This window comes from Leptodactylus fuscus, chromosome 3, assembly GCF_031893055.1.
Source record: "Leptodactylus fuscus isolate aLepFus1 chromosome 3, aLepFus1.hap2, whole genome shotgun sequence".
Lineage (NCBI taxonomy): Eukaryota > Metazoa > Chordata > Amphibia > Anura > Leptodactylidae > Leptodactylus > Leptodactylus fuscus.
Genome location: NC_134267.1, coordinates 3,595,326 through 3,623,321, shown reverse-complemented (window position 1 = coordinate 3,623,321; position 27,996 = coordinate 3,595,326). Strand labels below are relative to the sequence as shown.

The window sequence follows — 27,996 nt, the reverse complement described above, 5'->3', positions numbered from 1 at the left end:
AGGAAGACTATGGTAGGAAGGCTATGGTAGGAAGGCTATGGTAGGAAGACTATGGTAGGAAGGCTATGGTAGGAAGGCTATGGTAGGAAGACTATGGTAGGAAGGCTATGGTAGGAAGGCTATGGTAGGAAGACTATGGTAGGAAGGCTATGGTAGGAAGACTATGGTAGGAAGGCTATGGTAGGAAGACTATGGTAGGAAGGCTATGGTAGGAAGACTATGGTAGGAAGGCTATGGTAGGAAGACTATGGTAGGAAGGCTATGGTAGGAAGGCTATGGTAGGAAGGCTATGGTAGGAAGGCTATGGTAGGAAGGCTATGGTAGGAAGGCTATGGTAGGAAGGCTATGGTAGGAAGGCTATGGTAGGAAGACTATGGTAGGAAGACTATGGTAGGAAGGCTATGGTAGGAAGGCTACGGTAGGAAGACTATGGTAGGGCTATGGTAGGAAGGCTATGGTAGGAAGACTATGGTAGGAAGGCTATGGTAGGAAGGCTATGGTAGGAAGACTATGGTAGGAAGGCTATGGTAGGAAGGCTATGGTAGGAAGGCTATGGTAGGAAGACTATGGTAGGAAGGCTATGGTAGGAAGGCTATGGTAGGAAGACTATGGTAGGAAGACTATGGTAGGAAGGCTATGGTAGGAAGACTATGGTAGGAAGGCTATGGTAGGAAGGCTATGGTAGGGCTATGGTAGGGCTATGGTAGGAAGGCTATGGTAGGAAGACTATGGTAGGAAGACTATGGTAGGAAGGCTATGGTAGGAAGACTATGGTAGGAAGGCTATGGTAGGAAGGCTATGGTAGGAAGGCTATGGTAGGAAGACTATGGTAGGAAGACTATGGTAGGAAGGCTATGGTAGGAAGACTATGGTAGGAAGGCTATGGTAGGAAGACTATGGTAGGAAGGCTATGGTAGGAAGGCTATGGTAGGAAGGCTATGGTAGGAAGACTATGGTAGGAAGGCTATGGTAGGAAGGCTATGGTAGGAAGGCAATGGTAGGAAGGCTATGGTAGGAAGGCTATGGTAGGAAGGCTATGGTAGGAAGACTATGGTAGGACTATGGTAGGAAGGCTATGGTAGGAAGGCTATGGTAGGAAGACTATGGTAGGAAGACTATGGTAGGAAGGCTATGGTAGGAAGACTATGGTAGGAAGGCTATGGTAGGAAGACTATGGTAGGAAGGCTATGGTAGGAAGGCTATGGTAGGAAGGCTATGGTAGGAAGACTATGGTAGGAAGGCTATGGTAGGAAGGCTATGGTAGGAAGGCAATGGTAGGAAGGCTATGGTAGGAAGGCTATGGTAGGAAGGCTATGGTAGGAAGACTATGGTAGGACTATGGTAGGAAGGCTATGGTAGGAAGGCTATGGTAGGAAGACTATGGTAGGAAGGCTATGGTAGGAAGGCTATGGTAGGAAGGCTATGGTAGGAAGACTATGGTAGGAAGGCTATGGTAGGAAGGCTATGGTAGGAAGGCTATGGTAGGAAGACTATGGTAGGAAGGCTATGGTAGGAAGGCTATGGTAGGAAGACTATGGTAGGAAGGCTATGGTAGGAAGGCTATGGTAGGAAGGCTATGGTAGGAAGGCTATGGTAGGAAGGCTATGGTAGGACTATGGTAGGAAGACTATGGTAGGAAGACTATGGTAGGAAGGCTATGGTAGGAAGGCTATGGTAGGAAGACTATGGTAGGAAGACTATGGTAGGAAGGCTATGGTAGGAAGACTATGGTAGGAAGGCTATGGTAGGAAGACTATGGTAGGAAGGCTATGGTAGGAAGGTTATGGTAGGAAGACTATGGTAGGAAGACTATGGTAGGAAGGTTATGGTAGGAAGACTATGGTAGGAAGGCTATGGTAGGAAGACTATGGTAGGAAGGCTATGGTAGGAAGACTATGGTAGGAAGGCTATGGTAGGAAGGTTATGGTAGGAAGACTATGGTAGGAAGACTATGGTAGGAAGACTATGGTAGGAAGACTATGGTAGGAAGGTTATGGTAGGAAGACTATAGCAGCCCAATGTGGCTTAGCCAGTCTGCTAGGGGTTGGAGAGGAATTATATATATGCAGGTATATATACATAGCACTGTACAAAGCCTTAGGCAAGTGTGGAAGACCGGCTACAAAGTAAGAATGCTTTTAGAAATAGAAGTGTTAAGATAAGATAAGATAAGATAATCCTTTAATAGTCCTACCATGGGGAAATTTCAGTGAGTTACAGCAGCATAATAATACAGATACAGGGGTTAAAGGGGTTTTCAATTTTGCTGGTCATCAGTACGTAGTCTGTGGGGTCCGACAACCGCACAGATCCGCTATTCCAGCAACATATGGGTACTGGAAGCTATTCCATTGGGGGGGGGGGGTGATGAAAGGGGAGGGGGTTGGAAGAAAGTGCAATTTCAGGTGGCATGTGAAGTACAGTCTGCAGGTTTTGTGGGAGAACCTTTAATCCCCCCCCATAGCACTGAGTCACACCCCCTGTCTAATATTGATGCCATTAATATTACATCTGCAGGGGTTTGATAGTCAGAGGCTGTTGACAAATACACCCTGCACTCAGAAAAGCACCAGAATGTGTATGTGGCTCAATGACACCCCAGATATATTATCTCTTTATAATTGTTGGGGTCCCTGCCCCTAAAAGCACCGCTGCAGCCACTTCATACCCCTGATCTGATGACATATCCTTGTAATTTACCATGACTTTATAAGATGGGGACACTTCTGTACTAGCCTGGCATCAGAGCAGCGATAATGGATTTCATGGGGGGACTTGAAATGGAACCTGTCAGATAATGTATACATTGTATATAAGTATATATTACATATTGTATACTTACAGGACTCCTAGGAGAGAGGAAGAGTCCTCCTTACTCCTTAGCTTTCTGTGTAGACACTGATACAGGGAGAGTTGTCAGTGAGTGAGTGTGGGGGGAGTAGTCAGGACTCTCACTGTCCCTCCTAGGAGTCTGCTCAAACTAATTCTACAAACCATATAAACCTATATATGACTGAGCTCATCTTCTCTCTCCCTCTCTATGATACGCCGTTCTACAAAGACAACTTCAATCTTAGATTGCCAAAATGTGCAAGAACATCAATTATTTAGGAATTATTTGCAGGTCTGTGATGAAATTCAAAAACTAAAGGAAAGTTATAAAGTCCCCGCATACAGACAATGTGTAGGGGATTTAATCAGAGGGATTGTTGTTTCTTATTACAAGTTACAATATCCCGAGTGTCCGTCTCCTCCGCTCTCTCAGTTCCGCGCAGGTCCACAGTGTGAGCATCCAGGGAACGCCTCGCACCACAGTAGGGATTAAGCCACCTGTACCCTAAAGGCGTTCTCTTTGCATTTCTGGCCGTTCCTCAGAGAGGACAAGTCAAGTCTGAAGTTACTGAGCAATTACTGTGACTGCGCCGCAGTCAGGAGAAGCAGAAGAGCTTGCTAATTTAATTTGATAATCCAAAGCCAGACAAACCTTTAACCACCTTTGCCAAAAAGTTAATCAGCTATTTTTTATTTTAGAAATACAAAGACGCAGAATAAACCTACAAACCCATAAATAGGAGGCCGAGATAACACGGATATATATATATAACACAGGCGGCAGGGTGACAAACAAGAATCTGGATTCATCTCCAGGAATTAAAGTAGAGAAGAATTTAATTAGCGACCAATACAATATATAATATAATATAATATAATATACACATTGGGGCAGATCTATTACACCGGATAGGGCAGCTTTCTGGCATTCAAGGCATAAAAAAAAAGTCACTAATTTTTTGCACAACTGGGATTTTGTGCAAACCTTTAACCTGTGTAACTTTTGGAGTTTATTTGCACCAGGCTCGCCACTTTCCTGAAAAGGAGGCAATTGTATGCCGGAGAGGGGCCTCTCTAGATTTGTTATAATTTACGCCAATAATCTAGTGTAAACCATGTATAAGATCTACACAGGAGCGTAACTACCACCATAGCAGCAGAGGCGGCTGCCACAGGGCCCGGGGACATTAGGGGGCCTGGTGACAGCCGCTACCGCAGCGGTTTTTTATTTTTTCTTAATAGGCCCTATTTACTTACCGATCCCGACAGGGGCCGGGGAACTGGTCCTTTCACAGTATTTAAGTATTTTTATATGTGTTCTAGGGGTTGAAGAGTTTTTATCAAACTTAATCCAAAAAGAAAATAACAAGTAACATATACAGGTAATAGCTATAGATACTGAGGATGGAAAAGATATCGGGGGGAGAGGGCAGGAACACAATACATTGGGATAATATATAATCAGTGGGTCTGTGGGATCCGTATGCAATTACTTTTAGCAGTCCGCCTGTCCGTTCACGTCCTCCAATGGAACAAAAGAATGAACAGACGACGTTAGTATAAACCTAAAAGAAATAGCAACAAACCTAGAATCCATGTACCAGGATATCAGTGTTAGAATAGTCCCCACCCTGTCCAGGTGCGCTATGTTGGATGGTGCGCTGCTTACATCAGCCTCTCCGCTAGTCCCACTTCATTAGGAAGTAACTCGCACCTACAGGACAGATTTCGGGTCACTCAATTACATAAAGTACAAACTATGGTGCACTCGATGAGAAAGATCCTTATAGTAGATCCCTCCAGCTATAGACCACTGTTACATGTTTCTTCTGATGATACTTTGTTACATATTTATGAGTTTCTGGAACCCGGTAATAATATAATAATAATAATAATTCTATAAGGGGCGACTCTTCTCTGACAACTAATGGCCGCAATCGTCAGAGGATCAGAATGACAGATTTTGGTTTCCACAAACTTCGCTGTTTCGGGGTTTTCAGATGTTTCTATGGTCACTGAAGTACAATTAGAAGCAGTTCAGAAGTTTTTACATGAAGTTTATGGAAAGCCCCAAATCTTCACCTGTTAACCCTTATGTTTCCAGACGTCAGCAATTTGTCCTGGCCTGCTAGAAAGCCGCTGAGCCAAATCCTGACTGATAACAAAACATTCTGACCTGACCGGTGAGATTTTCTGTTTTTCTCTTTGTCCCCCTGGATTTTATTAACACTTGACTACAAGGTCTCAATGGGATTGAGATCTGGAGAGTTTCCTGGTCACGGGCTCAGAATTTCAATGTTTTGTTTGCTGATCTCCTGAATTGTTCATCACCAAATGTTATGTCAACCAGGAGGCCAAACACTGGTCCATGTCGGTGCCCTCATTGCCCTCTCTGGGGTGTCGCGTCTCTAACCTGATGTCTGCTTTCACGGGTGGTTGACAACTCTGAATTTGCACAAGTCTGATCCTTTGTTCACAAGGGAGGTAACCTGCTGCCAGAGGTGTCCCCTTCCCCTATTGAAACCATATTCACATGTATAGTGGGGGGTTGGAGGACTCTCTATTCAGTTATCAAGTTCGGCTTGTTTCATTGACTGTTATCTAAAGCATATCTTCTGCTTAAAGTGGATCTTTCCCCACCTACAACAAGTCCAGTTCTGCAGATTCAGGAGCAGTTGGAATCTTCTCTCTAGCCCCCACCATTCCTGAGCAATCAGTGCAGTTAGTTTTGGTGCCCAATATGCCAATTAGGCTCTGCACTGTCAGGTGGGTGGTCTCCGACTAGAGCACACAAGGCAGTGTAATCCTGAGATATTACATCGTCCATCTCTGATTGGACAGTGTCAGAGGTCAGAGTCGTGCCACTTTGGCTGCTCTATCCTAAGACCACCCACTTGACAGTATAGAGCCTAAATAGCACAGCAGGCACCAAAATAACTGCACTGATTGCTCGGGAATGGTGGGGCTAGAGAGAAAACTCCAACTTTTCCAGAATCAGTGAAGAGCCTCCTAAAGGATGCAAATAATTGGACCTAGTGGGGGTAGCGAAAGGTCTTCTTTAAGATTATGCTACGGACTTGAGCTCCTAGTCAACACACAGAAACCCCTTTATTACATCAATGCTGTTTGCAGCCATGGTGAGAGGCTTCTGACTTATCGCAACGCTCTCATGGGTGAAATCCAATACATTCATATTCTGCATTGTGACACATATTTGCAAAACACACAAAAATGTTTGGCACCTTGCTGCTCGGGGAGCTTTTCTGAGCCACAATCCCTGGGGGCGGTTCTGTTAAACCAGTATAAACCAGTAAACTGGAGCTGGCGTGGTAACCACTGATGGCTATGTGTCCAGAAAGACGGGCAAGGGAACCTGGAAACTATTGGCACAGGAGGGGCGGGGGATCTTAGGGAGAGTATTGCTTCTTTTACTTCTATTAACTCATTATGAGCCAGTTAAAAAAAATTCTACCCGCCAGACAACCCCTCCAGAAACACAATTCACACATCACATCGGTGCCTGCCAACACAACTCTTAACCAAATCGCCCGGAGCAGGCGTCACTAGCGGCGACGTACACGGATACAGCGACATTGTACATTGGATTGTCTGTCTGCTCCCTCCTCTCACTCAATAAGAACAACTTTATGAATAAAGAACTTGTCAGGAACTTGTAGAATTCATCTCCTGCTCAATGAAGCGCATTTTCTGAAGACACCACGGATGCATTTTGTCTATTCCGCCCAAGGCCAGAAAGACATAAAAGGAACTGAGTTATTACAGGGAAACTTGTTTTTCAGAAGACAGTTCCCCTGACTGACAGTGTACGATTTACACAAGGGGTGTGGCGAACCAATCGACTCAACCAGAAAGGCGCGCACAGGTCGCCTCTCACAACTACTTGAGGGCTGTCACTCAGTGTCTGGAGTGCGTCTTATACAGGCATGCCAAAAAAGTCACATCACACATCGGGCTGATGCCTACAGGCCATACATAGTATCTGCACAAGACTGTGTCAAACCTAAGTACACAAATATTTTCCGGTTCATATAAACTGAAAGGACAATAAAAAACGTATCCGAAAAACTTCTAAGCACAAGTCACGACGAATGGTAAGAGTAATGGTGTGATAACATAGTTCTTAGTGAAAAGGAGAATATTTAGGAAAAAACTTTCAAGACTTTGTAAGACTCTGATCCCACTGGTGACGTGGTTTCCATTACTAGAGGAGCAATGGCGTCTACTGATCGGCTGTAACATTACAGGGGTCGCACAGGAGAGTTTAGTAATGGGGCAGGAGGCCGGGGAAGGTGAAAAACAAAACACAACATGCTCCCTTGTCCTTGGCAGTTTGGTGTCCCCGGCTCCCAGGGCCTTCTTCTGGTGATAGTCTTTGTCTCACGTGACCACCAAGGCCAATCAACTTCCAAAATGGCTTAAAGGAAAGAAAACGGGATGTCACTCACATACTGAGACGTCACCTGAGACGTCCTGGGTCTCTTCCTTAGGTTGGTAATCACAGGTCTCAGCGGTCATTCGCGTCAAGGACCTCGGGCGGATGACGCCAGGGACACCAGAGTGCCAGAGACAGGTGAGTATGGGCTGATTTTTCTTTTTTTTTAACCGCCTTCCCCAGACTTCTGGCCTAGGACTGTAATTCCTGGACAACCCCTAGTGAAGACAGAACAGACCCCCCCCCAGTATGAACCTACTTGAGGAAGTTTTGTCTCCATAGATGAGAGACAGGTAGATTCCCAGTGAGTGGCGGGGCAGGTTATATTCTGTCTTTACTAGGTTCCTCCTTATTCTACAGACCAACAGCCTCAGAGACAAATGTAAAATGTGCTGCAGCCGTAATGTGATTATTAGCAGCAGAGAAACTGATAGGACATCACGTATAAAGGCTTATAGGGTCATAGGACAGACGGCCCAGCAAGACCCCGCAAACACTTCAGCTTTTCATCAACACTCAGGTTTTAAGACCACTGACATGTGAAGTGAATAAGTAAGCAGCCAGTTCTTGTGGTAAATCTTTGACTCAAGGTCAGGTTTTGCACAATAGAAGTGTCACTTTACTATTAGTTTACCTAAAAAACAAAAGCCAAAGAACAAAAATTCAGTGAGGGGTCACACGGTGGCTCAGTGGTTAGTACTGTAGCCTTGCAGCGCTGGAGTCCTGGGTTCGAATCCCGCCAGGAACAAGATCTGCAAGGAGTTTGTATGTTCTCCCCGTGTTTGCGTGGATTTCCTCCCATTCTACAAAGACATACTGATAGGGGAAAATGTACAACGTGATCCCTATATATATATATATATATATATATATATATATATATATATATATATCCCTATATGAGGCTCAGAATCTACATAAATAAATAATTAACTAAAAGCTAAAAAAAAAAATCAGTGTATAAAAGTAATAAAAGGTAATTGTGAAGGTCAAGACAAAAAAATCTGCCAAATAAAAAAACTTATAGTGGATGGCGCTATATACGGCCGACTCTGTCAGAACCTGAAGGAACAAAATCTCCTCGACTCGAACCAATTACAACCAACCAGAAGAAGATCAATAAGATTGCAGATAAAGACGGGACGGCAGGTAAGGGGGGGAGGGGCATTACTTTCTATAAGATATTATTATTGCTGAAGTAATGTCAGAAGCGGATGTGGTTCTACTTCTGATTAGTCATATACTTATTGTCAATGTCTTGAAGGAAAAGGACAACATTTTACTTTGGTGTTTCATCAAGACTTTGGAATTTACAGCGCTTGTCAATCATCGGCTCCTGCTCATTTAGAGGCAATTGGCCCTGCCTATGGTGACAATACCAAAATTACACCTAATTATGCCTCTCCCCTTTACAGCATCACGGTGGGGGGGGATGGGCTATACTTGACTGTGAAAAGAGGGCAAGTCCGAAATGGAAACAATCTGTCAGAGCTTGTCTATGAAGGGAAGTGACTGCAACACATTCTCTGCCTCCCGACACAATGAGGACAATTCTAAGTCCCGACTGCTTACAATTCTGTAAAGAAAAAAAATTGCCCGAAATGACTGACATCTATTTGGTTATTTAATGGTTAATTCTAGAACTAATATATTGTGTGAGCGGCCGCGTTACAGAACACCCAGACATTGCACAACAAAATCATCTTTTATTAACTGCACAAGAACACAGCGTCCACCTGTCGGCCACATTGGTCCTGTAGCCGTGAACATTACCGAGCTTACTGTGGTCAGTCTGCAGCCATTGGGCCATTACACGCTGCAGCAAACCCTTGCCAGGAGTATTAGGACTGTGATGAGTGCGGGGACAAGTCAGTTCCCAAACGCATTTCATCACTCAGTAAGGACAAAGATCCAAAACTTCTGTCCGACCTACTGAGCGGTAACTTTTTGTATCAGCAGAATGTCTATCACAAGAGAATTTCACACCTTATCTAAAGGGTCGGCTCACAGTAGCGTCATTAATATCTGCTGCTCCCATCCATTATAGGATGAGGACAACGGACTGATCAAATGACCAATGCAGGTGGAGCCTCCTCCGTGTGGTGTCATCTCCATTCACTCCTGTAAGACACACGATGGAACCTTCCTCTGCCATGTTTTTTACTGTTCAGACAGTCGTGCATGGAGGACGGTTTTGCCGGCTATAAAAGTAAACAAAGATAATGGAAGAAAGCGTCCATCATTAGAGTCAATGGAATTACAATGAGGTCAATGGAAACAGAGGAAGGTGGAGGAGGCTTCATCTGTGTCTATTACCTTCATCTGTCCATTACTCACATCCTAACTCATCATAACGGTAGTGTGAACATCCCCTAATATCATCCTACTAATATTATAATCCTATCCTATCCTACTAATCTGTGTTTGGATGTTTGTTCCTCAATCACGCCTAAACGGCTGAACAGATTGAGGTGAGATTTCACACATACCTAGAAATTCATGAGGAAGGAAACATAGGCTACATCTTAGGTCCCACACTCTACCAGAATCCCGGCCGCACTGGCGAAAGTTGTCTCCGGCTCCGCTGCAGGACCCGAGATGACGTCATCGCAGGTCTTTCAGCTGAGCTCCTATTGGTTGGCTGCAGTCTAGGGGCGGTTCGCAGGGGAAGCTGTGCGACCCAATACGTTGGCGCAACCGCACATTCGGAAGACAGGCGCACCTGCCCGCGAACTTGGCATTCGGAGGTACACACGCTGGAGAGGCCGTGCCACACGTACCTCAGCACCACCTGTTCGGTGAATACAACAGGCTGTTCGCCCCCAGCCTGGCCGAGACGCTTTGTAGTGGGCTCCGGGTATGGGTTGTCGGCTGCGGGGGTTGGGGGCTTTGAGAGTGCATGGGGTGGGGGGTTCATATGGGTGTGGGGTTGGGTCAGGGGTGGGCCCGCAAGGGAACTGTGGTAGGGGGCACCAGCAGGGGCGTTTGTGTGTCGCGTTTTGGGCGTTTGCTGTTGCGCACCGTGGAGGAGGGCCGGTGAGGCGTGTGGGCAGCAGTGGCGGGTGCGTCACGGCAGGGAAGGACATGGGTGCAGCAGCGCCTGTGGGGGGAGGGGGCCAGATGCGTTAAGGAGGGTGGGCCCGCGGGTGCGCTGTAGGTGGATTGCGCAGGGAGTGAGGGGGCCGTGGTAATGCTAGTATATTATATATCTTCCTTCTACATTTCTATGTACATTTTTGGAATGCAGCTTGTAATATTTGAATTTAAAGATTACATTATTATATTCCTGTTTATATCTATCCCATCATCTCTGGTCATGAGGTGTGGAGGAGATGAGGTGACCATATAGTGATTGTAAATGTCATGGCTGGGCCGTGGCGGGCGCCCACCATACAGTACAAGGGGTCGGTCTCCACCGCCCAGTGATGATACTAGGACGTAAAGTCGGACCCTTGACTGTACTTTGAGGGGTGTCGGCCTTACAAAGGCTTAGATATCTACAATGGGAGAAACCACAACAGCAATGCTCAGAATTTGTTTATTGGCAGGCGCTCAGATGACAACCACGCTGCCCTAATGGCCTCGGGACAAGTCGTCTCCCCAGAAGCAGGGTGGCTCAGTGGTCAGCACGGTTCTCCTGCAGTGCCGGGATCGAGGGGAGTTTGTATGTTCTCCTCGGGTTTGTGCGGTTTTCCTCCCACACTCTGGAGATACTGACAGATTGTGAGCCGTAACGTGGAGAGACGGAATATGCAAGAAAACCAACATATTATTTACTGAATGACATATTATTTTTTTTAACCCCTGACGGGCCGGTTTCTGTCCAGGTACTATAGCACTAGCGGAGCATTCCTCACCAGCTTTACATAGTTACACTGACAGTTCCCTTAACACTCTTCAAAATCCCCCTTTCTGGAGCGCAGACTCTCATTCGTCATATTTCACTCCTGGTGTCATCATTCATGAAGTGACATTTCAGGAAGAAATACTCTCATGCGTTCTGTCATCGCTACAGAGGACTTAGTCCATCCTAACTGCAGGTATACGTCTCTATACGTCTCTATATACCAACCTCAACATAGAAGAAACAATAGAAACAAATCATGAGCACAATCTGCAAATAGTTCTGGTGGAGGCCGGTAATAGACGGGACTGAACACATGTATTATATGGTAGGAGACTGGACTGCGGGTCTGAGCGAGATGTAGAAGAATCCGCCGCGATACGGCAATGACTTTGTGTATAAAAAGACAGACAGAGGAATAAGCGAAGCTTTACAAGACTCTCACACCTGATAACAGCGGCAGATTCCCACCTACATGTGCAGCAATATCCAGGAATGAGGAAAGAATGATCGGGCTGAATATAGTATATACTGTATAGTAGCTTGTATATAAAATGTAATAAACGGGCGAGGCAAGCACATGTATGTAACTGGTAGCAGATATTTGTATGATTTTGTGGCAGATAGATAGGTTACTGTCACCAGACCCAGCATATCACCCCAGCCCTGCAGATAGATAGGTTACTGTCACCAGACCCAGCATATCACCCCAGCTCTGCAGGTAGATAGGTTACTGTCACCAGACCCAGTATATCACCCCAGCCCTGCAGATAGATAGGTTACTGTCACCAGACCCAGCATATCACCCCAGCCCTGCAGATAGATAGGTTACTGTCACCAGAACCAGCATACCACCCCAGTCCTGCAGATAGATAGGTTACTGTCACCAGACCCAGCATATCACCCCAGCCCTGCAGATAGATAGGTTACTGTCACCAGAACCAGCATATCACCCCAGCCCTGCAGATAGATAGGTTACTGTCACCAGAACCAGCATACCACCCCAGTCCTGCAGATAGATAGGTTACTGTCACCAGACCCCAGCATATCACCCCAGTCCTGCAGATAGATAGGTTACTGTCACCAGAACCAGCATACCACCCCAGTCCTGCAGATAGATAGGTTACTGTCACCAGACCCCAGCATATCACCCCAGTCCTGCAGATAGATAGGTTACTGTCACCAGAACCAGCATATCACCCCAGCCCTGCAGATAGATAGGTTACTGTCACCAGAACCCAGAATATCACCCCAGCCCTGCAGACAGATAGGTTACTGTCACCAGAACCAGCATATCACCCCAGCCCTGCAGATAGATAGGTTACTGTCACCAGACCCAGCATATCACCCCAGCCCTGCAGATAGATAGGTTACTGTCACCAGACCCCAGCATATCACCCCAGTCCTGCAGATAGATAGGTTACTGTCACCAGAACCAGCATATCACCCCAGCTCTGCAGATAGATAGGTTACTGTCACCAGTACCAGCATATCACCCCAGCCCTGCAGATAGATAGGTTACTGTCACCAGATCCAGCATATCACCCCAGCCCTGCAGATAGATAGGTTACTGTCACCAGAACCAGCATATCACCCCAGCCCTGCAGATAGATAGGTTACTGTCACCAGAACCAGCATATCACCCCAGCTCTGCAGATAGATAGGTTACTGTCACCAGTACCAGCATATCACCCCAGCCCTGCAGATAGATAGGTTACTGTCACCAGACCCAGCATATCACCCCAGCCCTGCAGATAGATAGGTTACTGTCACCAGAACCAGCATATCACCCCAGCCCTGCAGATAGATAGGTTACTGTCACCAGACCCAGCATATCACCCCAGCCCTGCAGATAGATAGGTTACTGTCACCAGAACCAGCATATCACCCAGTCCTGCAGATAGATAGGTTACTGTCACCAGTACCAGCATATCACCCCAGCCCTGCAGATAGATAGGTTACTGTCACCAGAAACAGCATATCACCCCAGCCCTGCAGATAGATAGGTTACTGTCACCAGAACCAGCATATCACCCCAGCCCTGCAGATAGATAGGTTACTCTCACCAGAACCAGCATATCACCCCAGCCCTGCAGATAGATAGGTTACTGTCACCAGACCCAGCATATCACCCCAGCCCTGCAGATAGATAGGTTACTGTCACCAGACCCAGCATATCACCCCAGCACTGCAGATAGATAGGTTACTGTCACCAGACCCAGCATATCACCCCATCCCTGCAGATAGATAGGTTACTGTCACCAGAACCAGCATATCACCCCAGCCCTGCAGATAGATAGGTTACTGTCACCAGACCCAGCAGATCACCCCAGTCCTGCAGATAGATAGGTTACTGTCACCAGAACCAGCATATCACCCCAGCCCTGCAGATAGATAGGTTACTGTCACCAGAACCAGCATATCACCCCAGCCCTGCAGATAGATAGGTTACTGTCACCAGGACCAGCATATCACCCCAGCCCTGCAGATAGATAGGTTACTGTCACCAGACCCAGCATATCCCCCCAGCCCTGCAGATAGATAGGTTACTGTCACCAGGACCAGCATATCACCCCAGCCCTGCAGATAGATAGGTTACTGTCACCAGAACCAGTATATCACCCCAGCCCTGCAGATAGATAGGTTACTGTCACCAGAACCAGCATATCACCCCAGCCCTGCAGATAGATAGGTTACTGTCACCAGAACCAGCATATCACCCCAGTCCTGCAGATAGATAGGTTACTGTCACCAGAACCAGCATATCACCCCAGTCCTGCAGATAGATAGGTTACTGTCACCAGAACCAGCATATCACTCCAGCCCTGCAGATAGATAGGTTACTGTCACCAGAACCAGAGTCAACATTTTTTCTGACTTTACCCTAAACTGACTCCAACTCCACAACCCCGATATCATGTGGAAATCCTTGCTACAATACCTCTGTTCAGAGATACTGCAAAACCAAAGATTTATATACTTCATTATACCAATAATCTATGGCTGTGGTTACATTAGTGTTGAGTGACCATTTAGGTACTCAGTCCCCTGTTCTGCTTAAAACATGAAGAGAGATATTTCGGGCGGTAACCCGGGTGACCCAATTATAGTATAGATCAGGGGTAGGGAACCTTCGACTCTCCAGCTGCTGTGAAACTACAACTCCCAGCATGCTCCATTCACTTCCATGGGAGTTCCAAGAACAGCAGAGCAACTATGCATGCTGGGAGTTGCAGTTTTGCAACAGCTGGAGAGCCGGGCGTTCCCTGCCCCGGTCTAGATTCACAGGATTCTGCAGGTAACCGCTTTTTATGCAGATAAGGTTTCTGGTTTTCTGGTCTCCAAGTGGACTTGAAGAATGGAGACCCGGAAGCTCGTGTGAACCTAATGATAAAAGTACAAAAAAAAAGTTTAAAAATGACAGACAGTAATGGGCAAAACTTTTCTGGGCACATGTTCTAGACCTAATTTCTCCAAAACTCCGTAATATTTCGGCAACAGAGGCAAAAATTCACAAGGGGAGAACATGGTTTGATTCCGGTGCCGCTGAGATCTCTCGCTGTAATTTCTTTCTAATTTTCTATGAGGAATAACAAGGATCAACACAATGTAGAATTGTAAGACAAGAGGCTTCATAATAGTGATTGAAGGAGACACATAATGTGTGGAGAAGAGGCAAATGGTCCTATTGGCCCCTAAGTAGGGTCCAGGAATAGAAGGCGAGCACTTAGTACTATTTAAGTAAATTTTCTTCAAATTGCTCCCCCCGTACGTGGCCGGTAAGTTTGGCAGATAATGTTTCTCAATGACCTTAAAGTCTTGTGCAGTTTGCATTTTGAGCGGCCGGATAGTTAAGGCATTAGACATGAGAGGATTCGGGAGAGGGAGGTAAATGGACAGGAATAGGATCAATATAAAATAAAGATCTTTGATAAAATAAATCATAATTTAACCAAAGTGACAGAACTTGAAATGTCAAGTAACAGCTGCCGGGAACGGGAAATAATTAAATATATGGAGACCGAGCTTTTATGTCAGACATGAAAGCGCCGCACAAAATTTATTGAAATTCAGGTTGTCAGACTAAAATATATTAGTTACTTGTATTTATTCAGGAGGATACGGACGTGTCCTCTTTATTACATTGTCAGACGGTCCGCTGCTGTTTACTAGCAGGTTAATTCGCTATTTACAGCCCCAGTAACAATTATTTATCGCTGTAAGTTACTGGTTTGACAAAGACGTCTTAAATCAACCCAAAACTACAGCCGACAGCGAGAATTTCTGCAGCTCCACCCAAATAAGCGCAAGTATAATAAAAAGCACCTGAAATGTTCAACCTGCAGTCAATAGTAAAACATCCGAGTAGTCTGACACCGTCATGTCGGCTCATAAACAGGAGCTGTCACCTGGGGGCGCATTACAAGTAACTATGGAGTCCGAAAGCAAAATTGGATCGTGACCCCCTATGATCATCTCCGACAGCAAATTCTGAAAATATATGAAATATGTACAGAAAGAATGCGCACAATATCACAATAGTGGAAGAATGTACCCTGTAATGTCACAATAGTGGAAGAATGTACCCTGTAATGTCACAACAGGGGAATGAAGTACAATGTAACATGGAGTGGAGTGAAGTACCCTGTAATGTCACAATAGGGGGATTAATGTACATTGTAACGTCACAACAGGGGAATGAAGTACACCGTAATGTTACAATAGAGGAATGAATTACAATGTAATGCGGAGTGGAGTGAAGTACACCGTGATGTTACAATAGAGAAATAAAGTGAACTGTAATGTCACAATAGGCGAAGAATGTACATTGTAATGTCACAGTAATGGAATAATGCACACAGTGACCTCATAATAGTGGAAAAATGCACAATATAATGTCAAATAGTGTCACAATGCATACTGTAACATAACAGTGGAAGAATTAACACAGTAATGTCACAATAATAGAACAATGCACACAATAATGTCACTACACTGAAATAACGTGCACAGTAATATTGCAATAATGGGATAATTCACACTGTAAAGTCATAGTAGTGGAATAATGCGCACAGTAATGTCAAAATATTGGGATAACGCACACTGTAGTATAATAGTGGAATACTGCACACAGTGATGTCACAGAAGTGGAAGAATGTGCACAGTTATTTTGTCTTTTCTCGCTTCTCCAAGGTTACAAACAATAAATCTTCTGTATTCAAATTCTGCAGTCATACTTCCATTTTGTTCCTATTTCATGCACACCTACAGCAAGCGGTAGAGGACGGATGTAGGATCAGACACACAGAGTTTACATTTGTATTCTGTAACCATAAAGACAGGTAGGCCTGCATAGGGGCAGTGGGTACAAAACAGCAGCAGGAGATTTTAGTATAACTGAGTGCACGAGCGCAGTACGCTCATGTAGCAGACCACTACAAAATGGCTGCCCGGGCATGTGCAGTCGGCTCTGGCTGAACTCACAGTGGCATAGTCAATTGCGCATACCCGAGATTATAGATAGATACAGTGTGGCGTCAGAGGCCTGTGCAACAGGAGGAGGAGATGGATCACAAGCTTGAAAGGGGTGGTGGACAAGTATGATGCGGGGGTGCTTGGAGCACTGGGGGGACAGGTATGACACAGGGGTGCTTGGAGCACTGGGGGGACAGGTATGACGCGGGGGTGCTCGGAGCACTGGGGGGACAGGTATGACGCGGGGGTGCTTGGAGCGCTGGGGGGACAGGTATGACGCGGGTGGTGCAAAGAGCGCTGGGGGGACAGGTATGACGTGGGGGTGCTCGGAGCACTGGGGGGGGACAGGTATGACGCGGGGGTGCTTGGAGCACTGGGGGGACAGGTATGACGCAGGGGTGCTCGGAGCACTGGGGGGACAGGTATGATGCGGGGGTGCTCGGAGCACTGGGGGGACAGGTATGACGCGGGGGTGCTTGGAGCGCTGGGGGGACAGGTATGACGCGGGGGTGCTCGGAGCGCTGGGGGACAGGTATGACGCGGGGGTGCTCGGAGCACTGGGGGGATAGGTATGACGTGGGGGTGCTTGGAGCGCTGGGGGGACAGGTATGACGCGGGGGTGCTTGGAGCGCTGGGGGGACAGGTATGACGCGGGGGTGCTCGGAGCGCTGGGGGACAGGTATGACGCGGGGGTGCTCGGAGCACTGGGGGGATAGGTATGACGTGGGGGTGCTTGGAGCGCTGGGGGGACAGGTATGATGCGGGGGTGCTTGGAGCGCTGGGGGGACAGGTATGACGCAGGGGTGCTCAGAGCACTGGGGGGACAGGTATGACGCGGGGGTGCTCGGAGCACTGGGGGGACAGGTATGACGCGGGGGTGCTTGGAGCGCTGCCCAGCCATGACGCCAGCGGTATATAAAACTGCATGTGCCTGAGAACATGAAAGGTCCTCTTTCAATTAAAATTGGATGTAAATCCCTTGTGGTAGTGGAGCTCAGGTTGCTTTATGAACCTTCTGCCCAAACTTACATTAAACTTGAAATTTCCTATTTTGCCCCACAAAGTTATTAACCAGTCTCTGCTTCAGGAAATCCTGTGAAGTGACAGTGGGATGGGGTAACAGGGTGTTGCCTACAATGACACCTGAATTTTTAGGTTGGAGTTAGACTCTTGGATAGGTGTGTGCTTGTAGAAAAGCCGAGTGTTCACCAATGGAATATTCCACCTATGTCACCCCTCCTCTAATTAAACAAAATTGGTTATATTGTATCGTGAACAATGGGGCATCCCAACCTAGAAACAAAATTAGTGATGCAAAGTTATTGTCAGATACAATGCCCCCCTTTCATGCTGCAACATACAACTAAGAGCGGGATCTCTGTAGCTAAGAAATGGAGTCATCCTTTGATGTTCCTATAATTATTAGGGGTTTAGTCAAATGTCTTTAGGCAAACCTGCTAAGTAGGAATGTAGAGATCAAAACTGACATTGTGACAATGCAAAGTGAAAATAGACAAATCCCAGCCAAAAATGTTTGGCATAACAATGCGGCAAAATCATAAAAGTGTGAACAACTTAATTAAGGGATCCCCAAAGTGTGCGTCATAGAAAATCCCCGTAACACACTGCAGGGGGCGCCATCTTATAGGACCGAAGATCTGGAAAATATACATTATAGAAAAGTCCATACATGGGGGCAAATGGCAGAACTGGGTAAGCTATATATATAGTGCGGGGCCTGATGGGGGCAGTGTCTGATACAAGGAGGTAAAGGGAGTCTGTCACCAGAATTAGCCGCCCAGATAAATAGGGCAGGGTCACCTGAACCCAATGGTGTTTTCCCCTTGTGAATCGCTAGCTCTGCTGCCAATATATTGATGTTTTTATCAAAATGCAAATGATCTCTTTGAAGCAACAAGGGCCTTGTCATTGCACCAAATAGGTAAGAAGCAACGTCCTCATTGCTCCAAAGCGCTCATTAGCATACTGGGGAAAACTTGGCAATGGAGGCAGCGATACACAAGAGGAAAACACTGGCAATAAATCACTTCCATGAGTGCTGCGGTGGCATTTTGTTTGCTGGCTGCACTGCTCACAAGGAGGGGTAGTGCGCTTGCAAACAAAATTTCACAGCTAAGGTCAATGACTTGAAAATAAATCAGATAAAAGGGGCTCCATGTAAAGAGGATATACATTAGGAATTGTTTTGTATTGAAGCGTTCTGTTATTCGGCCCATAACTTTTATAACCCTTTCAATGTCTTCCCTCATCTCATGCGGTTACAACCGTGTCAGTGGCACAATTCTTCTGTACATGGGGCCCGTGCTGGTCACTGTCATTCATTACTCACATGACATTTTTAGCCTTCATTTGATGGAAATGTTGGAGAAAGCTGCTGGTGTACACGTCTAATGAAAGGCTGCGGTCTCTCTAGTCGTATACTCCCATTGTACAGCGTACGTACCCTGCAGTATACGCTTATTTCCAAGATGCCTCGGCATAGAAAAGCCTTGTAACAAAAAGCTCTGCCCACATCACCCCCCCCCCCCCCCCCCCGGACTCCTTTAGGTGATCGAAGGCCTAGAAAATATTCCTGGAATATACATATAATATCTATAATATAATACAGGGACCTAATGTAATGTGACTAGGGCCGTATCTGGAATATTTGGGATTGCTTTTAGTGAAAAGCCTAAGGGTGCATGCACACTACGTAACGCCGGGCGTGTATGAGAGCCGTACACGCCGGCATTACAGCAGACTGCCGAACACTTCCCATTCACTTCAATGGGAGCGCTCGTAACAGCGGCGTTTACGAGCGCTCCCATTGAAGTGAATGGGAAGTGCTCAGCAGCCCTGCTGTAACGCCGGCGTGTACGGCTCTCATACACGCCCGGCGTTACGTAGTGTGCATGCACCCTAAAACAGTGATTCTTATAAGACGTTTGCTCAGGTCCATGAACACAAGGCCATGTCAAGGGTTAATATGAAGATAATGAATAACATAGACAAAGAAAAAAAAAGCAGAAATCTCCTTTTTTCCAGGAATCCCTGATTCTTTACGACGCTTCAGGGAGCTTAAAACACGATGAAATTAGTCCTTCCATTATTCACCACATTACTGTGATATTATGTAAAACAGAAGTCTTTGCCGCGGCTCCTATAAAACACAATGCTGCGAGCCAGGGTTAAGCTTGGAGTTAATAAGTTCCAATTCAGGCCACATGAGGTGACTTTCCCATCCAGAAGTTATTCTGCACCTTTGGCTTCTCATTGTGAGCCTTAGGCAGTGTCAGGGCTGGCATGTGGCCTAGAGGGCGCCTAATGCCGGACTCCAGAGACTTTGCAGCAGAACAGGGAGGCGCAGGAATCTCCAGGCCTCAGATACTGAAGCTTTAGTGCGTCTTCTATGCATGGCACAGTCCCATCTATTTTTCCATCGGCGGACATACCTGTAAATAATACTTACATGTCATTAGAGTCCCGGGATTAACAAATATAATTAACACGGAGAATGAAGTGCCCTGGGAAGGAGGAAGACGTGACACAAGGAAAAACAATAGTCAGAACAAAGGACGGCTCTGACGCGGCTGCGGCTTTGAAAATAAAATTGTGCCGGGTTTCCTGGGGCAGGTTATGGGGAGGAATGAAAGGAGTCTATGAAGTCAATGGACACGTCTGAGAGGAGCAGACACTAGATCTGTATGAGACGTCCAGGATTTCGTGCTTAATAACCGTAAGTTAGGTCACATTTTACCTGACCATCGAAAACACAGAGAGATAGAAAAGAGCAAACCAGGTCGGAGATCACCAGAATCGACTGAAATTCTGTCCAAAACCCAAAAGTTTGGAGGTTCGTCACCCAAGAATTGAAAGTGAATTATTAGATTCTGGGTTCTCCTCAGACCCCACAGTGTAATAGATGGAGGCCCAGGGATGGAGTAACAAGACAATACAGTTACAATCACCTTCCCTAAACTCCTCTGGACATGCTCGTGGTGTATGGGGCTCGCTCTGGGTGACGTCATGGGCCCTGAGCTCACCTCTGAGGTCAAATGGGGCATTACAAGGTCATGATGGTTACATAGTGTCAATCAAAGGCCTCGTGACCACCCAGGAAGCCTGAAGAGGTCAGAGAGGACCCGGAACTGGTCCCAGATGTGGCAAAGATGTCCAGAAGAGGCGAAGGAGGTGTAATTCTTATTATTCCTCTCCTGGGCCTCTACCTGTTACCCACCAGGGCCTGAAGAGACCCCAGAATATCAGAGTATGACAATATTACTTCCGGTTTGGGAATAACTTATTTGGCCTAAAACTAATCTTTGGACCAAACTGCCCAAACCCAACATGAAACAAATGACCGGGTCCATGAACTGAGGCTTTTAACACGGCCCCTAATGTAGATGTGAACAAGGCCTTACTGATTGATGCGGTCTGACCGAGTCGTCCGGCTGTATGACTCCCCCGCCCCATCTCTATTATCTGGCGAGTAAAAGGCGGATGAACGTGAGCAGCTTTCTGAGTGGACAGGTGAGTAATCCACTAGATCACCAGGGATGTTTACATTAATCAGGTGTCATTACATAGGACAACAGGATAGCGGCATTAACCCTTTCACTGCCATAATCCAGTTGTGTATGGGGACATGACATCATTACCATCCCTGACCACTGATGAAGCAGACATTAAAGGGGCTGTCCAGGGAGTCTTTTTTTTTTTAATTACTTCCTCTGGGGATTTTTAGATGTTGGACATAGTGATTTTGGGCTACATCTGACCCCTCTGATTCCTCCTTCCGCTCCCTTATTCACAGGTAGTAAGTTATCTCTGCTATGGGGGATGATTATAGTAAAGATTCGGCCAGTGCTGAAAATGGGAGACTGGGAGAAGGTGGGGTGACCTGGGGGCTAGTTATGATCATGTGACCTGGGGCTGGGGGCTAGTTATGATCATGTGACCTGGGGCTGGGGGCTAGTGATGATCATGTGACCTGGGGGCTAGTTATGATCATGTGACCTGGGGCTGGGGGCTAGTTATGATCACGTGACCTGGGGGCTAGTTATGATCACGTGACCTGGGGCTGGGGGCTAGTTATGATCACGTGACCTGGGGCTGGGGGCTAGTTATGATCATGTGACCTGGGGCTGGGGGCTAGTTATGATCACGTGACCTGGGGGCTAGTTATGATCACGTGACCTGGGGCTGGGGGCTAGTTATGATCATGTGACCTGGGGCTGGGGGCTAGTTATGATCATGTGACCTGGGGCTGGGGGCTAGTTATGATCAGGTGAGTGTGTGATGTCGCACAAGGTCCTTGAACCATAGTAAAGCGTTCCTCCGATCACCGCAGCCTCTTATCTGTTATAAGAGCAGGCGGTGATCAGTAAATCATTAAAGGGACATAGCGGGACATGTAGGGAGCTGCGCGGGACAGGGGCAGGAAAGCGTGAGTGTCCCGCGGAAATCGGGACGGTTGGGCGGTATGCTTTACTGCAGTTTTTTGTTCCAGAATCTGCAACAAAAAAGCAATTTTTCTGCAACATGAGGCTTCAGTCTAAGTCAAGCCCCCACAGTTCATGCACCAACGATACATCTAGGATGTGCCACATTTACACCAGAGTCAGGTCGTAACCATAGAAGTAAATCCCCCGTTGTTCTCATATATTATTAGGTAGGTAAGTCTGTAAGTAGAAGGATCGAACAGCAAGAAGTTAGTTGTGCCAGCATGTAATTGTGCAGGAATTGTTTTAACCCAAAATGCCTAAATATTTGCATCAGTGATCAGAGCAGACAATATGGAATACAACAAGTGCTACGGCCCCACGTGAGACGTGTAACGCTTAGTAAGAATACAATAATCCATAGATGTAACATGCGGCATTCTTCTTCTTACCGCAGACTCTTCTCTAGGCTTTTCCTTCCAAGGACTGCGGACACATCATTACAAGGGAGACGTTTGTAATGTCATTTCACACCAGCTAAAAAGATAGCACTTCGCAGCACGACTGGAAAGTGGGAAGAATTTATCTGCTTTTCTCGTTACAACAAAAATCCCTTTTGGGTGAAAACTATTGATTTGAAGGTTAAATAAATTCATCTCACTAGGCCTCGCTGTAATTTGAAGTAAGTTGGCCTTGGGAATCTTTCTGACATTTTTACCATGCGCTGTTCACTTGAGTTTTTATCAAGGAAATAACATGAACTCTCCGGAGGTTTTTTTTTTTCTACGGTGTGATCATTATTAATTATAGGATTTCTTAATGGGCTACGCCATGTCAAGTCCTTGTGGCGCGGTTAAGTGATGTTCACATTAACAGGCAATAGTCAGCTATGTGAAACGGATCTCCTATAGGCTGAATGAGGCGTCGAGCGGCCAGATAGGACATGTATCCATAGGCTAAAGGAAATCATCAGAGGTTTTATAATAACCTGCAGGAGAATACGCTAAATCAATTCAATTTGTCATGACGGAAATTTTAAAGACCACGCTCATGTTCAGAATTCACCGGTACCTTTAGTATTGTCTGGCTGAAAAAAAAATAAAATCAACATATATATCTCTCTGTACACACACATTATGTATGTATATATATATTCACTAGCTGGTACCCGCGACTTGGTCTGCGGTGATTGTAGCAGTGGGTATATACAGGCGTGGGTAAGGTTTTCGTACTGTGTATAAGGTATGGGATATGAAATGTAACTTTGTATCTTGTTTTTGCTGTAATTCAGAGAATACGTGAGACTTTTGTGTTGCAGTTACTTTGTATTTGAGCTGCTATATATATGGTGTTGTGAGAAACTTTACATAGTGACTTTGGGACAGAAGTATTTGAAGTTAACCCTTTCCCGCCGATGGCATTTTTGGATTTTCGTTTTTCGTTTTTGACTCCCCTCCTTCTAAACCCCATAACTTTTTTTAATTCTCCACTCCCAGAGCCATATGAGGTCTTAGTTTTTCCTGGGACAAATTTTTCTTCCTGATGCCACCATTATTTATTCTATATAATGTACTGGGAAGCAGGGAAAAAATTCAGAATGTGGTGGATTTGAAGAAAAAATGCATTTCTGCGACTTTCTTACGGGCTTTGGTTTTACGGCGTTCACTGTGCAACCAAAATGACATGTCCCCTGTATTCTGTGTTTCGTTATGATGCGGGGGATACCAAATTTATATGGTGTTATTTACATTTTGACCCCTTAAAAAAAATCCAAAACTGTGTTAAAAAATTTTTTTTTTGAAAAGTCGCCATATTCCGACAGCCGTAACTTTTTTATATGTGCGTGTACGGGGATGCATAGGGCGTCTTTTTTTGCGGGGTCGGGTGTACTTTGTAGTTCTACCATTTTCGGGAAATGTTATTGCTTTGATCACTTTTTATTCAAATTTTTATCAGAATCAAAACAGTGAAAAAACGGCGGTTTGGCACTTTTGACCATTTTTCCCGCTACAGCGTTTACCGAACAGGAAAAATATTTGTATAGCTTTGTAGAGCGGGCGATTTCGGACGCGGGGATACCTAACATGTATGTGTTTCACAGTTTTTAACTATTTTTATATGTGTTCTAGGGAAAGGGGGGTGATTTGAATTTTTAATCCTTTTTATTTGTTTGTATTTTTTTTTTTACTTTTTTAAAACTTTTTGTATTTGCATTTATTAGACCGCCTAGGGGTATTGACATGGGTGGGCGGTGTCGCGGATTCTCAGAGCGGTGGGGGTCGGCAAACATGGCTGCTCCGGAGCGTTAAAGAGCGCCTCCTGGAGTATCGTTAAGGTGAGGGGCAAAGTGGTAAAGTATATGTATATGAGATTGTGTGGGGTTAGGGGCGAGGCTGTAGAGGGCAATATGAATTTTGTGGCTTGCTATGGTCCAAAGTGTGTGAGATTGCAGAGATGGTGGTGTGAGTTTGGGTTTTGTGGGGGTCCTGGCACAAACGTATGTGCGCTATTGTGACGAAAAGTAGCCTATTGCGCAATCGGGTGTATTAACTATGTTTGTGGAAAATTTCAGCCAAATCGGTCGAGCGGGTTTTGCGTGATTGAGGAACAAACATCCGAACATCCAAACTCACAAACCCACAAACTTTCACATTTATAATATTAATAGGATGTCTCTGTGTGTATACATACATACAGTACAAAGGTTTTAGGCCTCAAAAAAATTGCACCAAAATTTGCAACAAAAAAACTATGTATTTCTGGAATGTGGGGCCTCAGCCTAGTTCACACAGGGCAAGGGGGGTGAATTTTAGACCCGATTTTGACACGGGAAACTGTGTCAGAATAGGACCAAAATATGCCTGCCGCGACTGATGCGACTTCTGACAGTCACGGAATGGGCCTAGTTAGGAGGGTGCTGGCCCGAGGCGGACGCCGGGCCGAATCAGCTGCAGAATCTGCCTGAAGAAAGGGCAGCTCACGGAAAAAACTAAGCTAGCGTTCTACATAGACCTCCTCTTGCCCCGTGTGAACGAGGCCTAAGACTGAACCCCATGTTGCACAAATGCAGCTTTTTTGAGTGAAGAATGGCTACAGAAGGAAAGTATATAGGACGTTCTTACACTTCTCCCTTCTGCTCAATCCTCTCCGGGCTTTGGCTCAAAAAAAATGCAGCAAAATCTGCACCCCGGGGCCTCAGCCTAGGAGTCCGGGTGCAGCCCAGCATTTATTGGTGGATACACAAAGACTTATTCCAACTTGAGAATTTGTAATTATCGATATAGAGAAAGCGCTGAAATCTACAACCTATAAAAGAACCATCTATTCTGTCATTATACAGTGGTAATAAGATCTGTATCAAAACTAAACAAAGGATTACCGAAAAGACACAACCCGCTTACTCTGCAGCCTCAGGTTTGTCTTCTTAGAATTTTACTTTCACTCCTTGTAGATGGAAAGGTCTGGAGGAAACACGACTAACCCGTCACCCGTCATCTTAAAGGCATTTGTTCTATGGTCTCCCGACCAAACAACATGACAAAGTATTGACAGGGCGCACTCATATAGATATTCCAATAATCTCCCTCATGTACTGTTTCCCCTTTTGTGTGTTATAATGGCCATGCCGTACAGACAGATGTTGTATAATGTCCGCTCTTCTTTATCACCATTATATAGTGTAGCGACCAAACATCTTCACCTCCCTCTGGGGTCGGCACTTCATTGGTCAGGTAAACAAAGGGGTTTGGGCCTCGTGTCACATTTGCAGCTTCTGATGCATTATTTCAAAATCATGGCTAACATTCCATGATTTTGCCAAAATTTTGAAAAACTGTTCCAAAAACTGTAAGGGGGCATTCACACTACGTAACGCCAGCGTGTATCACAGCCGTACACGCCGGCGTTACAGCAGGGCTGCTGAACACTTCCTATTCATTTCTATGGGAGTCGGCATACGAGCGCTCCCCATAGAAATGAATGGGCTGCTTCTTTCACTGCGAGCAGTCCCATTGAAGTGAATGGGAAGTGCCGGCGTATACGGCAAGCTCTGCTCATGCCGAGCCGTACACGCCGGCACTCCCCATTCACTTCAATGGGACTGCTCGCAGTGAAAGAAGCAGCCCATTCATTTCTATGGGGAGCGCTCGCATGCCGGCTCCCATAGAAATGAATAGGAAGTGTTCGGCAGCCCTGCTGTAACGCCGGCGTGTACGGCTGCGATACACGCTGGCGTTACGTAGTGTGAATGCACCCTAACACTGTGATTTCAGCTCATTTACTTTTACATTTCCAGGGCAATACAAAGAAGCCAATGGATCAGTAAAAGTCTGCAGACTTCTTTACCAGAATATAATGCAGAGTGCTGGGCAAAAAACTTTAGGCAGGAGTGAGAAGAAAGCTGCAAAGTAAGAATGCTTTTATAAAAATACAAGTGATATTGGATTAGTTCTGTCAATTAACAAAATGAAATGATTGAAGAAAAGAGAAATGTAAATATCATTAATATTTGGTGTGATCTTTGCCCCCCCATCAGTTCTTCTCGGCACTTGCAGACAGTTTTTGGCAGAGCTGGGCAGGGAGGTTGTTCCCGCCGCCATCTTGGAGGACTAAGCCCCGATCTTCTGTGGGTGTTACTTGTCCAATCCGTCTGTATCTTCATGCAATCTCAGACAGACTGGAGGATGATGAGATCAGGGCGATATCTGTGGGGGCCGGATCATCCCTTCCAGGCTCCGCCTCCAAAGGGCAAAGGTCACACCAAATATTGATGGGATTTACATTTCTCTTTACTTCATTCATTTTACTACTTGATAAAAATAACCTATTAACTAGAGATGAGCGAGTAGGAATTCCATGGAATAGTCAAATATTGAGGTCTACTCGAATCGAATATTTCACTACTCGCTCATCTCTACTATTAACCCTTCTCTTTCTGTAAGCATTCCAAGGCTATGTTCACATCTGCGTTCGAGTCCCAAAGTGAACCCCTGAACGGAAACCTAATCAGCCCCAAAAAGCGGTTACCTTCGGAAACCTGCGGGCCCATAGACTATAATGGGGTCCGTGTGGTTTCCACATGACAAATGCTTGTCGCAATTTTGTCTCTGCATTTTTCAAGCGGAGACGGGAACGGAGTCCCCAACCACAGATGTGAACCGCGCCTTGCTATGCAGTATTTTTACACTTTTGGCACAGCACCGTATGTAAGAGAATACACGCAATCTGCTCCCCACCTCCTCTTTTCCATGTCTATGTGAAGGTCTCGGCAGGTGGTATGTGAAGCTTATCTCTACTAATTCTTTTTCCCTGGGAACGAACCAATCGCCCCCCACATTTGTAACGTTGCGGCGGTTACAGAAAAAGTATTGATTGGAAAAAAAAAAAGCAGCTTTTTAAATAACCTTAATTCTTACCAACTCCAGCGCTTATTGATTCTGCATCTATTTCCTCAGCCTTTTTCTTTGCCACTTTCGCTAGTGCCCATTCACCCTTATCTAGTGCAAGGTAATGGATGTCCTTTGGAAATAAAGCAAAATAAAAGATTAATCTAAAATGAATCTCGGGCGCACAACAAAGAAGAATTTCAAAGAAAAAGAATCTTTTATTGCCCAGATCACAGAACATAGACAGGACTGATGAACCCACAGTTACGTTTTAATTTTCTCAATTTTCATTCTTGCGCGATGCAAATGTATCATCTTACGCGCCGCTTATCTCCAGCCCGGCAATCAAACACATTGCAGGAAGTAAAAAGCAGAGATTTTACTTGTCAGCTTAGGCTGCACTTTCTGACCAACCTATGCCTTTGAAAAGTCCACTGCTGGAATCTGTAATTTGTGACAAAGACACCTTTGAATATACAGTATATACCGTCCGAGATTAGGCCGCTTCACAGGCTTTTAATTGAGACCTTATGTTATTCTAATGGAAGCGCCGGGGGCTATTTAATG

At 45.7% G+C, this 27,996-nt stretch overlaps 2 protein-coding genes across 2 annotated transcripts in view; one reads left to right on the top strand and one right to left on the bottom strand.

Annotated features, from left to right (window-relative positions):
• OTX1 (orthodenticle homeobox 1) overlaps positions 1 to 27,996 on the top strand; it is a 388,453-nt gene that overhangs the window by 96,795 nt on the left and 263,662 nt on the right. The gene's annotated exons all lie outside the window — the stretch shown is intronic.
• The window catches only part of WDPCP (WD repeat containing planar cell polarity effector), a 224,595-nt gene that overhangs the window by 59,492 nt on the left and 137,107 nt on the right, over positions 1 to 27,996 (bottom strand). The window contains exon 14 of the mRNA XM_075266977.1: positions 27,460 to 27,562. Within this exon, the coding sequence (XP_075123078.1) occupies positions 27,460 to 27,562 (103 nt within the window). The remainder of the gene's footprint in view (positions 1 to 27,459; positions 27,563 to 27,996) is intronic.